The sequence below is a fragment of the Callospermophilus lateralis genome, chromosome 11, assembly GCF_048772815.1.
Source record: "Callospermophilus lateralis isolate mCalLat2 chromosome 11, mCalLat2.hap1, whole genome shotgun sequence".
In the NCBI taxonomy this organism is placed as follows: Eukaryota; Metazoa; Chordata; class Mammalia; order Rodentia; family Sciuridae; genus Callospermophilus; species Callospermophilus lateralis.
The window spans coordinates 14,888,624-14,906,554 of record NC_135315.1 but is presented as its reverse complement, the minus strand read 5'-3'; the positions used below and the strand labels follow the sequence as shown (position 1 = coordinate 14,906,554).

Here is a 17,931-nt window from a genome sequence, read left to right as displayed (position 1 = left end):
TGACAGAGTCTCAGTTACCAAGCTAGCATCTAACTTGCTGTCTGTCCTCTTCCTCTCAAGTAGCTGAGATTACAGGCGGGTGCCACCATGCCTCATATATTTTCTCTTTCTTTGATAGTAACCATTCTAATGGGTGTGGAGTACTATCTCATTCTGGTTTTGATTTGCATTTCCCTATAACCGAGTGATGTTGAGCATCCATCTGTTCCTGTTCTTATTTTTTATATCTTCTTGGGAGAAATGTCTATTCAAGTTCTTTACTCCTTTTTAAATTGGATTGTTTTTGTTCAATTTATTGTTTTTAATAAAATCTTTGAAGTTTACTTGGGTGTAGGAAGAAAAAGCATTGAATATATACCTGGAAGCTACAGGATATTTCCATGTTTACCTTCTCTGTCATCAATCTGATAAGTGTTTACAGAGGTAGAGGTGAGATTTTAGATCTATTTGTTGAGTTGTCCATCTTGGTGGGCAGGATGATATACCAAGCATATTGTTAACCTGAAAGAAGACTGGGGCCAGGGGTATGTACCAAAAAGGGAGCTTTGAAGAGACCCACATGTAGTGGGACTATAGTTTAACATTTTATTGTTTTTTTATTTTATTTTAGCAGATATCTCTTAACATGAAAATTAATTTTTATAGCAGAGGAGTATTCATCTTTTTTCTTTATTTCTCTTTTTTTGTAACTTCATAGGACCACTTAGAAATTAGAGTGGTAGCTGGTCATCATGATGCATGCCTGTAATCCCAGTGACTGGAGGCTGAGGCAGGAGGATCATAAATTCAAGGCCAGCTGCAGAAATTTAGTGAGGACCTAAGCAGCTTAATGAGGCTGTCTCAATAAGGGTGTGGGAGTGGAGATATCACTCAGTGGCAGAGTACTCCTGGGTTCAGTCCTTAGTATCCCACAGCATACCCCCACCAAAAAAAGAAATTAGAGTGGTTATCTTCTTCTCTTAACTGTAATTCCCCGAAACTGTGTCTCTGTCAAGGTTCAGTAGCGTTAAAGAGAGCAAGAAATTAATGATGTGTTGAGGATGTTCTGGTTTAGCTTAATCAGGAAGGACAGCTAGATAAAAAGATTTAGAAGACATTGGATTTCACAAATTCTAGGGTGAATTTTGGAGAGCTTGGATGCACATTTATTTATTCATTTATTTGCAGTACTGGGGATTGAACCCAGTAGCACTTTACCATTGAGCTGCATCCCAGCCCTTTTTATTTTTTATTTTGAAACAGAGTCTCACTGAATTGCTTAGGGCCTCACTCAGTTGGTTAGGCTGTCCTCAAACTTATGTTTCTCCGTCCTCTGCCTCCTGAGTTGCTGGGATTATAGGTGTGCACCACTGTGCCCAGATTTGTACTTTATTTTAAATACATTTTTTCCATCTTATGGTATAATCCTAGTGCAACTTCTCATCAAAATGAACTTTCCTAATTGAAAATGACCTTTCAGCTACCATTAAATTTATCAACCTCACTTAAATGAAAAAGAATTGGTGGTTGTCATCATAAACAAAAATAAGAAGTACTGTAGCACTGTCTACATTGCTTCTTACAACACAAACTTTGAAAGACCTAGTGATGCTTTATAGAAAAGTTTGGTTGGTCTTGAAAAGGCACATGGTGGGCTGGGATTGTGGCTCAGCGGTAGAACATTCGCCTAGCACGGGCAGGACCCGGGTTCGATCCTCAGCACCACATAAAAATAAAGGCATTGTGTTGTGTCCATCTACACCTAAAAAATAAATATTAAAAGTACACGGTTTTTGTTTTGTTTTGTTTTAAAGAAGTGATTTATTTTATTTATATATATATATATATATATATATAATATAATATTAATTGTAGGTAACACAATGTATTTGTTTATTTTTTTGTGGTGCTAAGGATTGAACCCAGTGTCGCTCTACCATCGATCTGTGTACCAAGCCTATCATGTTCTTGGTGTTTTCTTTTTTTGTCTTTAGTGGTGCTAGGGATTGGACTTGGGGTCTGCTAGGGAAATGCTCTACCACTGAGCAACTGTTGGTTTTTGGCTGGCCAAAACTACTATGGAGGCATCTCCTAGAGAATAGCCAGATGTATGTTTAATATGCAAATACCCAGTGCCTAACTACTTGTTTTCTTACCAAACTTGCGGTAAACTGTTGAAACTTTCCTTGCTAGGAGATCTTTTTATGTGATTTATTTATTTTAGCAGCGGGGGTTGGGGGGACGGTCACGGGAAGTTCTAGGGATTGGACCAGGGATGCTTTAACACGGAGTTATATTCACAGTATTTTTTATTTTTTACTTACTTTATTGAGACAATAAATTGCTGAAGCTGGCCTTGAACTTTTGATCCTCTAGCCTCAGGCTTCCTAGCTACTGGGATTATAGGCATGTGCCATGTGATTTTTAAAATCCTGTCTTGGGATTCTTAAAATCCACCTGAGGACTGGGGTTGTGGCTCAGCAGTAGAGCACTCACCTAGCATGTACCAGGCCCTGGGTTCCATCCTTAGTACCACATTTAAAAAAATAATAATAATAAATTAAATAAAGGTATTGTGTCTGACTACAACTAAAAAATAGATATTAAAAAAAAAATCCACCTGGAGCTGGGGTTGTGGCTCAGTGGTAGAGCACTTGTCTAGCGGGTGTGAGGCACTGGGTTCGATTCTCAGCACCACATATAAATGAATGAAACAAAATAAAGGTCCATCAACAGCTAAAAAAAATATTTTAAAAAAGGGAATTTGTCAGTGAATTATGGTTTCTTCCCGGATAGTGTTCTTTCTAATAGGGAGTTGTCCAATAAATGTATGGTTAATAAGTATCCCTCAGAGATACATTCGTAGATATTAACTATAAATACTTGATTATGTCTTTTTTTTTTTTTTTTTTTTTTAACAGTCTCACTGTTGCCCAGGCTGATCTCTAACACCTGAGCACTAGTGATGCTCCTATCTTAGCCTCCTTAGTAGCTGAGGCTGTCAATGCCTATCTCCATTCCTGGCTCTGATCTTATCTTTTACGTTTCAATTCTTTGGTTCTTCCAGATGTCATTATCAGAGGATAATTTTTGGTTTGGGGACAGTGTTGCCGATAGCGTCTCAGTCTTTGTTATTGTAAGCATTATAATGTGTGGAGGTGGGTGTTGGTTTTTGGTTTTTAAAGTGTTTTTTTCTCTGGGTGACTAACTTCTGTGAGGATAAAGATTAAGAGATTATGTTTTTTAATCTTGATATTTTTAATTACTAATCTAATACCCAGCCCATATTAAGAGTCCCCAAAATATTTTATAAATATTTTTGGCAACTTAAATGTTGATTAGCAATGAAATCCATTTGAAGAGTGTAGTACTGCATTCCTATTTGAAATCCCAATAAAATGAATAATTCCTCAATATTTTAGGAAATAATCATTTGGTTGAGGTTATTATATCTATCTGAAGTGCAGTGTTATAGTTTTGAGGGACAAAGTTTAAAATTATGGATAGCTATTTATAAAGTTAATTTTATATTTGTGCATCTTATTCCTAACAGATTATTAGCACCATGAACTGGAATAAAGGTGGCCCGGGCACTAAGCGGGGATTTGGTTTCGGAGGTTTTGCCATCAGTGCTGGGAAGAAGGAGGAACCTAAACTCCCACAACAGTCCCATAGTGCCTTTGGGGCAACTAGCTCATCTTCTGGATTTGGGAAGTCAGCTCCACCACAGCTTCCTTCCTTCTACAAAATTGGATCTAAGCGAGCCAACTTTGATGAAGAAAATGCGTAAGTGGTAATTCTTGGTGTTTTAGCAAAGTTTCGGCTTTAAGTTTCTATTCCCTTAGCAGAAATTAAGGCAAAGAAACTTTGTTTCCCAAGTAATAATGACTTCCTAAATTGGTTATCTCACTGAATTGTATTGTTCCTAGTATGTAAATTGCTTAATCTACTTATTTGTAAGGAATATAATGTTCATACCTTTGTTTCATGAATAATGATTTCTCCCTGGCTAGCATTCTAGTGGGCAGTTACACAATAAATGCATGGTTTCAGGGTGGGAGACCATTGAAGCTTAAGTATGATTGAAGAGTTTTATATAATTTGAGTTTTGGTGGTCTTTACTGCACCCTTTTATTAACACCATATAAATCGTTTTGTGAAAACACGATTGTCAGATCTGGTAGAAACGTTATCTTAACATCTAAGTCCTCAAAATCATTATATTGTATCATCTTACAGTGATAGAAAAAATCTACTCAGATTTTCCCCACTGTTTTTTTGTTTTGGGGTACCAGGGATTGAACTCAAGGGCACTGGACCACTGAATCACATCCCCTTTGTATTTTAGAAACAGGGTCTCACTGAGTTGCTCAGTTCCTCGCTGTTGCTGAGGCTGGCTTTGAACTCATGATCCTCCTGCCTCAGCCTCCCAAGCTCATCGTGTCTGGCTCCCCACAGTTCTTAGGAAACATATTTATCAATTGTAATTTTTACCTTGCTTGTCTAATAAAATGTTGTAAAAAGCTGGAATTTAAGTGTTTGAGCTCTAATTCCTAAGGATAATTTTTCTTGAATTTGAAGAAATTTTCTTTTCTTTTTTTTTTTTTTTACATTTGAAAATGTTTATTAATCATTGATGATAGGTGTAGGGTAAAATGAAAAGAAATTTCTTATTACTATTATTTCCATCCTGGTTCTGATGCTGCTTGAGTTTGTTTTGTTTTGCTATACTGGGAATTAAACCCAGGGCCTTGCACATGCTAGGCAAAATGTTTTTCAGGGGCTGGGATGTGGCTCAAGCGGAAGCGCGCTCACCTGGCATGCGTGTGGACCAGGTTTGATCCTCAGCACCACATACAAAACAAAGATGTTGTGTCCACTGAAAACTAAAGAATAAATATTTTTTAAAAAATTCTCTCTCTCTCACTCTCTTTAAAAAAAAAAAAAAATGTTTTTCAGCTGAGCTACCTCTTCAGCCATTTTTGTTTATTTTGAGATTGGGTCTCTAAGTTTCCCATGCTGGCCTCATACTTGGGATCCACCTGCCTCAGCCTCCCATGGGATTACTGGCATACCTCACTGTTCCCAGCCATAAGTTTTTTTTTAATAATTAGGATTATACTCTAAAATAATGATAAATAGTATGTTGAATACATGAACCAGTAACATTTTATCATTAAGTTTTACTTGCTATACATAATTGCATGTGCCATACTCTTGAATTACTGGTAGCACAGTAGGTTTGTTTATACCAGCATTAGCACATCACCACAGACATGTGAGTAATATAACTTTATGGGACCACCACTATATATATGTGATCTGTTGCTGACCTAAATGTTGTTGTGAAATGTATGACTATAAATTAGTATGTACATAATTACTACATTAGTGTACATATATGTGTATATATGTATGTATAGCATAAGTTGTTGGAGTTTTTTAAAATAATTTCTATGAAAACTTGAAATGCTTTAAATTTAATATATCAAGATCTATACTGACATCCTTTTCTGGAATGTTTGTTGTAGAAAGAGTGATAGTTTCTCCAGGCTTTGAAGATGTCCCCTCTCAACACTTTCAAGTAGTATGGTGAATGATTGTGGACAGCAATTTTTTGTTACCGGGGATTGAACTCAGGGCCACTTAACAGCTGAGCCACATCCCCAGCTCTATTTTGTATTTTATTTAGAGAGGGTCTCACTGAGTTGCTTAGTGCCTGGCTTTTTCTGAGGCTGGCTTTCAACTCATAATCCTCCTGCCTCAGCCTTCTGAGCCACTTCTGTTGGTTCTCAAAAAATAGTCCAGAACTTCTAAAGAAAATCCTTAGACTTTTGAAAATATTTTTAATTTTTTAAGGATTATAAAGAATATGGTTTTTTAATATTTCAATCAAAAGGTTTATTTTTTCCTTTTTAGCACATACTCTTTAATATTTACCAATCTTATCCCAATGTAAAATATTTAATTTATATTGAAAATTCATTTCTTTTAACAGAACTGGGGATGTGATTTGAACAGACACTCTTGAAATGGATTATCTGCCATGACTGTTTTCTTGTAATATTATTAGAATTTTTGCACGTACTTAGTAATACTTAATTAAGTTTTTAAGTCTTAAAGCCGTGAAGAGTCACTTAATTTGACCTGAATAGAATTTTTTGTTGTTGTTTTCAGACAGGGTTTTGATAAGTTGTTGGTCTTGCTGAGCTGTTGAGGTTGGCTTCAAACTTAAAATCCTCCTATCTCAGCCTCCCAAGTTGCCAGAATTACAGACATGCAACACCACACCTAGCTAGAAAAAAAAATTTTAATAGTAAGATAAACCATAGTACCCCAACACACACACACACACACACACACACACACACAGGTTGTATAAAAAGATGTGCCATAATAAAAATTTCTGTTAAATGTCAGATTCACTGACCCCAGACTAAATAGTCACTTTACCACTCTACATTTTAATTTTCAGCTATTTTGAAGATGAGGAAGAAGACTCTAGCAATGTTGACTTACCTTACATTCCTGCTGAAAACTCACCTACCCGCCAGCAGTTTCATTCCAAGCCAGCAGATTCTGACAGTGATGATGATCCCTTGGAAGCATTTATGGCTGAAGTGGAGGCAAGTATCAGTTTATTTCTTCATTAAAATATGTAACAATTAGCTAGGCATTGTAAAACTTACCTGTAATCCCAGCTCTTCAGGAGGCTGAGGCAGGAAGATACAAGTTTGAGGCTATCCTGGGCAACTTAACAAGACTATGTCTCAAAAAATAATAATAAAAATTGGGAGCCAGGCACAGTGGCCAGTGTTTGCAATCCCAGCAATTCAGGAAGGCAAAGCAGGAGGATTATAAGTTCAAGCCTTGCCTGGGCAACTTTAGTGAGACCTGGTCTCAAAGATTTGGTGTATAACTGAGTGGTAGAGCAACCCTGTACCACTAAAAAACAAAAACGAATTAAAAATTAATCAGAATTAGTTGACAATTATTAATAATTTTAGTTATTATTAACAGTAATTAAAAATTAGTTAACAAGGGCTGGGGTTGAGCGTTTGCTCAGTGGTGGAGCGTTTGCCTTGCATGTATGAAGCACTGGGTTTGATTCTCAGCACTGCATAAATATATGAATAGAATAAAGGTCCATGAACAACTAAAAAAAAGAAATAGTTAACAAACCCTGTTCATATTTTGGATTCTGCTTGTTTTATTTGTTTAGTTTTGCTCTCAACTTCCCTTGCCCCATAATATTTTTTAGTTGTAGATGGACACAATACCTTAATTTTATTCATTTATTTATTTATTTTTAAGTTTGACTATTTTAGGTGTTTAAGAATCTTTACTCATCTTTCTATTCTTCCGATCTTCTTTTTTTTTAATTAAATTATTTTTCTAATTTGTTATGACAGCAGAATGAAATTCATTTCATATTACACATATTGAACATAATTTTTCAAGTCACTGATTGTACACAAAGTATTTTCGCAGCATTCGTGTACTCATTCATGTACTTAGGGTAATGATGTTTAAGTCATTCCACCATCATTTCTACCCCTTTGCCCCCTCCTATCCCCCTCCCTCCCCTTTGTCCTATCTAAAGTTCCTCCATTTCTCCCATGCAACCTGCCCATCACAATTATGAGTCAGTCATTTTTAAAATATATCTTGTTAGTTATATGTGAACACAATATCTTTATTTCTTTTTTTTTTTTTTTTTTTTAATGTGGTCTGAGGATTGAACCCAGTGCCTCACATGTGAGGGGCAAGCGCTCTTCCAGTGAGCCACAACCCCAGCTATCACTTATTTATTTATTTATTTATTTAGAGAGAGAGAATTTTTTAATATTTATTTTTTAGTTTTCGGCGGACACAACATCTTTGTATGTGGTGCTGAGGATCAAACCAGGGCTGCACGCGTGCCAGGCGAGTGCGCTACCTCTTGAGCCACATCCCCAGCCCCATTTATTATTTTTTTTTATGTAGTGCTGAGGATTGAACCTAGTGCTCCAATACTGAGCCACAACCCCAGCCCTGTGTAATCATAGTGTTCTTAAATAACTCTTACTCAATCTAGCACTTATTAAGTACATATTTATGTAAGGCAATTAAACTTCCAGCTTAAATTACAAATTTTGTAGTTTTAAATGTTACTTCTTATTAACATTAGTATTAGTATTTATAACCTTCCCATAGGAATTAAAACTTATGACCACTCCCATCTGGAAATTCTTCTCACTAGGTTCTTATGATTTTTGCATTTTTTCCCATCTCTGTGGCTTGTTTGCTTTCTTTCTATTTAGTTGCTTATTTATTTTTTTATTATGGAAAGTTTCAGACATATAACATTAGAATAATAAAATGAACTTTTCAAATTTGTCAGTTGACTTTTAACCAGTCTTCTGTGATCAAACCCCTCCCTCATCATGTCATGGTGGTACACATCTATAGTTCTAGTGACTCAGGAGGCTTAGCCAGGAGGATTGCAAGTTTGAGGTGAGCCTCAGCAACTTAGCAAGGACCTAAGCAATTTAATAAGAACTTATCTGAAAATAAAGAAGGAATAGGGATGTGGCTCAGTGATTATGTGCCCATGGGTTCAATCTCCAGTACACAAAACAAATACAAAAACCCTCCCTCCTCAAAACCTGTTTTAGGTAGTTTTAAAGTAAATTCAAGACACATAATTTCATCTGTCAGTATTTCTGTACATATAAAATGACTTTTAAACATAACCACTATATCATTGTTACACCTAAACAAAATCCTTAAATATATATCTATGATCTTTGTTCTTATGATCCTCTCTCAGTTCCTCAAATATAGAGGCCCTTTAGTGTTCTCTACATTAATTTACTGTCTCTCTCCTTTTTTTTTTGCTTTCATTACTGGGGATTCAACTCTCGGCCTCATGCATACTAGCCAAGCACTCTACACACTACCTTACTCTTTATACATTTGTTAGTTACCTTATCCACTTATAAAACTTAACTTCTGTGTGCATAATTCACGTCTTTAGTCCCATGCTTTGTTTTTTTTTTCAGTTTTAACCCTACTTTTCTGGAAGCATATTGACCATTTTTACCTGGGCATGTCCCAGTGCCACCTTAAACCCAGTTCATTATCTTTTCCTCTTTAACTAGTTCACTGTCTTGTCTTATTCCTATTACTAGCACCAGTACTCATACAATATAAAACCTTGTTTTAGCGTCTTTCTTTCACTTGCCCCCACCCACTTTTTTTTAAGCAGATTTTCAAGCATATATATTTCTTGTGTGGGAGGGTATTGGTACCCAGGGGCACTTAACTGAGCTACAACCCCATCTCCTGATCTTTTATTTTTTATTTTGAGTTGCTAGGGCCTTGCTAAATTGCTAAGGTTGACCTCACACTTGATATCCTCCTGCTGGGATTATAGGTGTGCGCCACTGAGCTCAGCTTCAAACATATTCTTACTATAAACTTACTATAGGACATAGAAAAAAATGTATATGTAATTTTTAACATCAAACATGAGCCCTATGATAGTATTTACTCATTTGTGTATGTGTATGATGCTGGGGATTGAGTCCAGCACCTCATGCATGCTAGGCCAAGCCCTAATATAATTTATATAGCCTGCCTTGCATCATATTGACAATATTTGGGTAGCAGGAACTCAAATCTAATTTTTCTTGCTTTAGTAGTCCAAGAGCATAACTTTTTCCAGTATTTAACACTGCCCTTCTTCATTTACTAAGTGGGTTGATGTTCACAGTATCCCTTGCATCTTTTCATTCCTTTCTGTTTTCACTATTATTCTACTCTGTACTCTATTTAACTGTTGTCTGATTTAAATATTTTCTCTCCTTCAGACTCTCCCCTCTCCTGTTTATGTGGTCTATAGCTACAGGTTGATGAGACCAATCACATTTCTTATTAATTCCTTTTGTTTAAAATCTCTCCTTCGATGCTTATGAAATAACATTCTCCCAGATTCCTAATTTGTCTTCAGTCAGAATTCATCTCTCTAAGAAAAGAGGGAACGGATACAATATGGACGTGTTTTAGTTTGACCTAGATGTTGTTTGTAAAAATAAGAGCCACCATTTTTAAAATCAGGGAATTTTGTCTTAATTTTCAGGCTCCATGAAGTGGAATAGCTAGCAATATTAAGCCTGCTTTCTTGTGTGGCAAAAATAAGCTATTGCTGAGTAAGTGGCTCTCTACTTTATAGACAAGGCATGCATTTTCCTTGTTCACATCAATCCCTGTTTTCTTGATGTTTAGGCCACTTGCTTATAGTCAGTTATCATAACACTTGCTTTGTAATTTTTCTTTTAGTAGAGGAATATTTTTCCAAATTCAGTTCTGTTACATAATCAGAAAATAAAAGACTGAGGGCGATTCAAGAAAAATTAGCATGCTTCTTGAGAAGATTATTCCTGTTTACTGGAGTGCAAAAGAAGTATGTTTATGTGGCAAAAGAATACAACTTTTTATTTTTTAACATTTATTTTTTAGTTGTAGGTGGACACAATACCTTTCCTTTATTTTTATGTGGTGCTGAGGATCGAACCCAGTGACTCATGCATGCTAAGCAAGAGCTCTACCTCTGAGCCACAACCCTGGCCCCAGAATACAGCTTTTCTTATCGTGGCTTTATTCATTTATTACCAGCTTGGCACCCATTAGATATTTGAGTTTCTCACCTTTGATTTAGTCCAGTTCAAGTACTTGTTGAAAGTATGTACCTAAAAGGAGATAGGGCCAAAATTCACCTCTAGCTCTCAAATTCTTCATGTTGTTTTATTCTTTATCTGAGTTCTAGCACTGTGTATTTCTGCCACATGAACTATTCAGGACATTCTCATATGCTTCCCAAAATTATTCAGGACATAACATGTACCTTACAATGTAGTAGGTATTTAAGTAAATATGTTAAATGATTCATTCTGAAAGTAAAGACCATAAATGATTTGCTATGTTTGAGATGTCTTGAACCTATTGTGTTTTCTTCCTCTTCTTGAGATGTGTATGTTTCCTAAGAGCTGTGTTTCCAAGAGAACCTTGTCATTGTTTCTTGAAATCCCTAGTGATGGATTAAAAGAAACATCAGTTCCTGAGTTTCTAGGTTTAAATTTAGATTTAAATTATAGTAGTGGCAGCTGACATGGCCCCTTTTGAATGAAAGTAAACAAGAACCCAAATTCTCTTGCTTGGCATTTAAATAGTTGAAGTTGTTTGGAGGTTAAATCTTTTTTGGTACAGTTATCATTTCTCCTGGGTATCTTTTTGGTGTGTGGTATCAAGGAGTTTTGCTTGTTTTAGAGATTGAATGTTATCTGATCTAGAAGAACATGTTGATGCCTAAGTGGTTGGTTTTTTTTGTTTTGTTTTTTGATACTGGAAATTGAACCTAGGAATGCTTTACCACTGAGCCATATATCTAGTCTTATTTTTTATTTTAAGAACATAGTCTCACTGAGTTGCCCAGGCTGGTCTGACTTACTGTTGTCCTGCCTCAGCCTCCTGAGTTGCTGGGATTACACCTGGCTGTTTGCATTAATTCTTTTTTTTTTTTTTTTTTAGTTGTGATAGACCAAATGTTTTTATTTTATTTGTTTATTTTTATGTGGTGCTAAGGATCAAACCTAGTGCCTCATGTGCTAGGCAAGCGCTCTTGTCACTGAGCAACAGCCCCAGCCCTGATTGTGTTATTTGTTTATTTCACATGTCGGTTTTTCTAAAAAGTCTAAACTTTTCTAGTACCTAAATTAGATGACTTATTCTTAGGTAGTGTTCTAAAAAAAGATTTAGTCTTTAAAAAAAAAAAAAACAGTCCTTCAAATGTTATGATCTGATCTATTTGATGTGTTACATTGTATCCTGTTTAATTTATAATAATATGTATATCTTGTATCTGACAGCTTTCAATTCCTTGAAAAGTAGATTGTCTGTGTTTAATACTTTTTTAAAAAATAATTACTCTATTGGGAACATTTGATTGGAACATTTGATTTAGTAGAACATCTAACCATGCCATTATGCACATAATGGCATTTTAAAAAATCAAAGATAGAAAAATTTACATTGCTTTATGACAAACAGTTGTGCAGAATATGTATAACCTTAGGAAATCATGTAAATCTTTTGATATTGATTTCAAATGTATAAAACAAAGGAACTATTTAGTAGTGAATGTCAGTTTACTGTGCATAAGAATTGGCTAAGGAAAATGGAAAAAAACTACACATTTAACTCCATCCCCAGGAATTCTGATGTTGTAGGTCTAGAACAGAGTTTTTAACTACAGAATTATTAGTGTTTGGGGTTGAATATTTTTCTTGTGACTGCTATTCTGTATATTGGAGAATGTTTAACTGCATCTCTGGACTTTACCAACCTATAACACCAACCTTCCTCGCTCCCCAAGTTTTGATAACCAGAAGTGTCACCAGGCCCTACCAAATGTCAAACCCAGGTTAAGTACCCCTTTCCAAATGGTTCTCAGATCCAGAAAATTGTATTTTTTACCAGGCCCACTGGTAATCTAACATAAGTGGTCTCAATTTACACTTGGAGAAATCCTGATTTGCCTTTAAAGCCATAGTTAAATCATTAACTTAAAAAAAAGTGACCCATTGTTATGTGTTTGTGAGTCAAGTGTTTTTGTTAATTTTTCTGTGCATGGTAGAAGTATATATATATATTACAGATTAAAAAATTTTCAGTCTAGCTGGGTGTGGTGGCTACTTGGGAGGCTGAGTCAAGAAGATCCCAAGTTTGAGGCCAGCCTGCAGAACTTAACAAGACCCTGTCTCCAAAAAAAAAAAAAATGAAAAGAGCTAGATACCCAGCTTGATGATAATACTTGCCCAGATGTGTGAGGCCCTTTGTTTAATCCCCAGTACTCCCAAAATAATTATATAATATTGAAACAAAAATCACACAGTCCATGTATAGCCAAGATTTTAGAATATTTGGATTTTTCTCTTTCAAAAATAATTATCAAAAGTGAACTTTGGTTATATCAAAATGAAGTTGTCAGAAAATAACTAGGGATTGGGTTGTTGCTCAGCAGTAGAGCACTTGCCTAGCATGTGTGAGGCACTGGGTTTTAAGCACAACCTAAAAAATAAATAAATAAATAAATAAATAAAATAAAGGTATTGTGTCCATCTACAACTGAATTAAAAAAAAATAACTAAAGCTATGACAATAGTTGTTCCAATCTGAATTCTTTTTGTTTGTTTGTTTATTTTTATATGGTGCTAAGGATCGAACCCAGTGCCTCACACATGCTAGGCGAGCACTCTATCACTGAGCCACAACCCCAGTCCCCCAATCTGAATTCTTTATAAAAAAATATTTCCCAGGCTAGGGTTGTGACTCAGCGGTAGGGCGCTCGCCTCAAACCCTGGATTCGATCCTCAGCACCACATAAAAATAAATAAGTAAAATAAAGGTATTGTGTCCAACTACAACTAAAAATATATATATATATATATATATATATATATATTTTAAATTTCCCTTTCAGTGTTTTTAGTTGTTGTGATTACATGTGATCTTTTGTTTCATTAGGATCAGGCAGCTAGAGACATGAAGAGGCTTGAAGAAAAGGACAAGGAAAGAAAAAACGTAAAGTAAGTTGTTTTCTTCTCCCTTACCATGGTTACTTGAAAATTACTAAAGTACTGCCAGGTCTACCTTCCCAAAGTTTATAAAGGAAAAAAAAATAAAGTATATAAATATCTTTACTTAGTCTTGGGTTGTAGCTAAGTGGTAGAGCACTTGCCTAGCATGTGTGAGGAACTGGGTTCGGTCCTCAGCACCACATAAAAATAAATAAATAAAATAAAGGTCCATCAACAACTAAAAAAATATTTAAAAATAAATATCTTTACTTGAACATATTCCTATATCTTGAATATTTTTATAGGTATAGAGATGGCAAAAAATCTTCTCGTTTCCAATAATTAAGAGGTATTCTGTTTGAAAGAATAGCGTTTGGTCTTCAACTTATAAATAATTGTGGTAAACATAAGAAATAAATTATAGTGGGGTTTAGGAGAACATAATTACTGAATTTTTGGTTCATTGTTCTGAGTTTTGTCCCATAATTAGTATAAAATAGATTATAAAAAGTAACATCATGAGGGCTGTAGTTGTAGCTCAGTGGTAGAGTGCTTACCTAGCATGTGTGAGGCACTGGGTTCGATCCTCAGCACAATATTAAAAAATAAATAAATAAAATAAAGGCATTGTGTCCATTTACAACTGAAGTGACATCATGCTTTAGTAACCATAGTCAGAACTTGAATACTTTATTTCCTGGGAAAGAAGAAACTTCTCTTTAGCTTGCTAAATATATTCCTAAGGCTTTTTCTATCAGACATGGTTGGATTTTTCTATTTGCTTGCCAGTCAGTGGTTCAACCTCTTCCCAGAGTTCCTGTGCCATGTGGAGGTTCAGCCCTCTTTGGGTGCTCATGATGTATTGCATTCTCCTCCAGCTGCCCTAGCCTGGTGGTGTTGCTTTGCTAGTTGCCTTAGGAATACTAAGTGTTATAGGTAGGCAGAAAGTCTGATTAGAACGAGGTGGAGGTAGGGGTTGGGGTTGTGGCTCAGTGGTAGAATGCTTGCCTAGCATGTGTGGGACACTGGGTTCGATTCCCAGCACTGCTTATAAATAAATGAATAAAATAAAGGTCCATCAACAACTAATATATTTATATGTATGTGTGTGTATATATATAATATATGTGTGTATATATATATATATTTAATATATGTGTGTGTGTGTATATATGTATATATATATGTATATATATATATATATATATATATATAAAAGATGGTTGTGGATATGGGCTGGGAGTATAACTCTATGGCAGAGCTTTTGCCTAGCATGCACAGGGCCCCCAGTTTGATGCTCAGTTACCCCGCCTCCCCCCCCACACACAATTCTTTGAGGAAATAGTTGGATATGGGAACTAAACAACCATATTTTGTGTAACTGCAAGAAATGCAGCAACTATTATGAACTGCTTAGGAGATTTAGTTCCAAACACATAAAGGAGTTAGTTTTTCTCTCTCTCCCCCATCCACAAGGTAAATGATTTTGGCTCAAAAGTTTATTCTAGAGCTAGAAACACTGAGGGACAGTAAGAAATTTGTGACATTCTTCCTACTATTTACTAAATGCAATATATAAATTTATATAATATGAAATATTTTTCACAGCTGCGTAGTGTTTGTTTTGTGGGTTGCCAAGGCTAGGATCCTTTGGTGTCTACAGAAAGTTTTTACTTCTTATATTAGTAATTGATATTTCTAGGGATACCATGTCATCCCATTCAAAAGAAATGCCAAGTGTAGCTCATAGAGCAAAACCACACATATTTGATGGGTGGATAGTTTACAGTGTGCTCATTGCTGCTTTGTTATTGTTAGTGTTGAGAGTTCCTGTTCTGCATGGAATCCAACACTAATTTACTGTAAGTATGGAGCTGGGTATGTGGAACATTTGCAGGGAAGTTTGTTTCTCCGCTTGTTTTTCCAGGGGTATTCGAGATGACATTGAAGAGGAAGATGACCAAGTGAGTTCCTATGCAGTATTTCTATCTTTTATTTTTACCCCACAAAGTCTGTACTGGGAACAAGCTAGAATTTGCCTTTACTGAAATGGCCATTCCTTACATTGAGCAGGGAATGTCATTTGACTTGCTTCTTTTCTATCTCTGCGATCAATTGGTAATATACCATAAAGATTCACATGACTTTTCCCAATTTTGAAGATGGAACTTTTGATCAGCTGACATCAAAAACAAACATGAGCTTCATTCAGCTTTCTTTCTTTAAATCCAAAATTAAAGTTTATTTTGATAAATCAATAATAGTATAGGAACTATTGATGGCCTTTAGAATATCTAACTTCTACCTCTAAGGGTTCTGTTTATGATTCTTATATTTGAAAATGGAACATTAATGACTGTCCGTTAGTATTTCTTTTTTCCATTGTTGAGTTTTAGGGTGGTGAGAACCAGGGTAAGCAGTAGCCCTTTCCAGGTTTGTGACCTTTCTGATCAGTGTCTACTTCCAAACTTGGATTGGTAAAGCTCCAGCATGTGTTCTATAACTCTGGATAGTTAGATAGACATCCCACCCCAGGAAGGCTGTAGAATAGACAGATTTGTAAATATTCTGCTAGACAAATTATTTTGTAGTACTACTAATTGCTTTGTTCATTTCTTATGATTCTTCTCCTAAATACTGCTATTATAAAAGGATTATTACTAGTAAAAGTATTGCCTTATTTGGTAGGTATTTAAACTGTGCAGTCTTCTGGTACAGTGTGCACTCATTATTGGAAAAGAAACATTTTCAGTTGTACTTGGGTGTGATTATGTCCTTGTGCTTTCCTGCAGGAAGCTTATTTTCGATACATGGCAGAAAACCCAACTGCCGGTGTGGTTCAGGAGGAAGAAGAAGACAATCTGGAATATGATAGTGATGGGAATCCAATCGCACCTTCCAAAAAAATAATCGATCCTCTTCCGCCCATTGATCATTCAGAGGTATGGTGTTTCTGCTGAATTTATTATTATTTCAAAAGGATACAGTTTTCTTTAATTTTAAAATTTTGAAGAGTTTTTTTTCCAAGCAACTGTATTTGTTTTCCAGAAACAGTGCTTAACTAACTTCCTTTCAAATGGGCCTTGGGTCTTCATTTGTTTTTTAGTTGTTATAAATATTATTGCCCCCAAATAGGCAGATCAAAGCCTAAAGTCAAAAAAAGGAAAAAGAGACTGTCAGTGTACTTGAAAAAATATCAGTATTTTTTCCAAGTTAAATATCAGACTAGAATTTGCATATCCTAGTGACTAGATCTAGAGCAATGGTTCTCAGAATATGGTCCTAGGACCCCTGATAGAGCCATTTCAGAGTCTATAAAAGTCAAAAAAGAATTTTTTTGATACTAAGAATTTGTCTTTTTCATTGTATCAGCATTTGTACTGATAGTATAAAAGCAGTATTGGTAAAACTATTGCCACCTTAGTGTGGATTAAGATAGTGGCACCAAACTGCTCCAGTAGTCATTATATTATTCCCTACAAGACCATTGCGATTTATATATTTATTTATGTTTTAGTTGTAGTTGCACACAATACCTTTATTTATATGTGGTGATGAGGATTGAACCCAGGGTCTCGCACATGCTAGGTGAGCACTCTACCGCTGAGCTACAACCCCAGCCCCAAGACCATTGCAATTTAAAAACGAGGTGGGGGAAGTGCCTGGCATGATGGCTCAGTGGTAGCGCGCTCACCTGGCAAGCACGGGGCCCTAGGTTCAATCCTCAGCACCATACAATCAAATAAAAGTATTGTGTCCAACTACAACTAAAAATAAATATTTTTTTAAAAGGGGGCGGAGTTTATCTAAGAATACCCTTATGGAACAGATTAAATCTGATCCTTGAGTTACATGTCTTTTTATTTTTTGGTATTAGGGATTGAACCAAGGGGCACATAACCATTGAGCCACATCTCCAGCCTTTTTATTTTTTATTTGAGATAGGATTTCACCAAGTTGCTTAGGACCTCACTAAATGACTGGGCTGTCTTTGAACTTGAGAATCCTCCTGTCTGAGCCTCCCAGGTCAATGGGATTACAGGCATGCACCACCGTACCCACGAGTTAAAGGTCTTTTTTTATTCTGTGTGTCCAAAAGGGAAGAACACATAAAATATTTCTATTTCCATACCAAAATATAATAGTTGATTCCAGGAAAAGCATTTACATGTTTGAATTGTAGGTTGAACTAGCTGTTTTATTTTCGTGGAACATTATTTGTAACTGAGAAAATGAATAATACCTCAAGGAAAACAATTATGTTTATTACCAGTGCTAGAAATTAAAACTTTCAAACAAAAATTAGAATTTGGAAACTTACATTCACCATAGT

At 35.6% G+C, this 17,931-nt stretch overlaps 1 protein-coding gene across 2 annotated transcripts in view; it reads left to right on the top strand.

The window, feature by feature from the left end:
* Ddx42 (DEAD-box helicase 42) overlaps window positions 1-17,931 on the top strand; it is a 40,121-nt gene that overhangs the window by 3,995 nt on the left and 18,195 nt on the right. Inside the window, exons 2-6 of one of the 2 annotated variants that reach the window (XM_076871098.2) lie at window positions 3,533-3,765; window positions 6,455-6,605; window positions 13,546-13,607; window positions 15,526-15,562; window positions 16,391-16,540. In XM_076871098.2, coding sequence (XP_076727213.1) covers window positions 3,545-3,765; window positions 6,455-6,605; window positions 13,546-13,607; window positions 15,526-15,562; window positions 16,391-16,540 — 621 coding nt within the window. In that variant the 5' untranslated portion in view covers window positions 3,533-3,544. Of the gene's footprint in view, window positions 1-3,532; window positions 3,766-6,454; window positions 6,606-13,543; window positions 13,608-15,525; window positions 15,563-16,390; window positions 16,541-17,931 lie in introns of those variants that run through there. The other variant, XM_076871099.2, reaches the window with a different exon arrangement.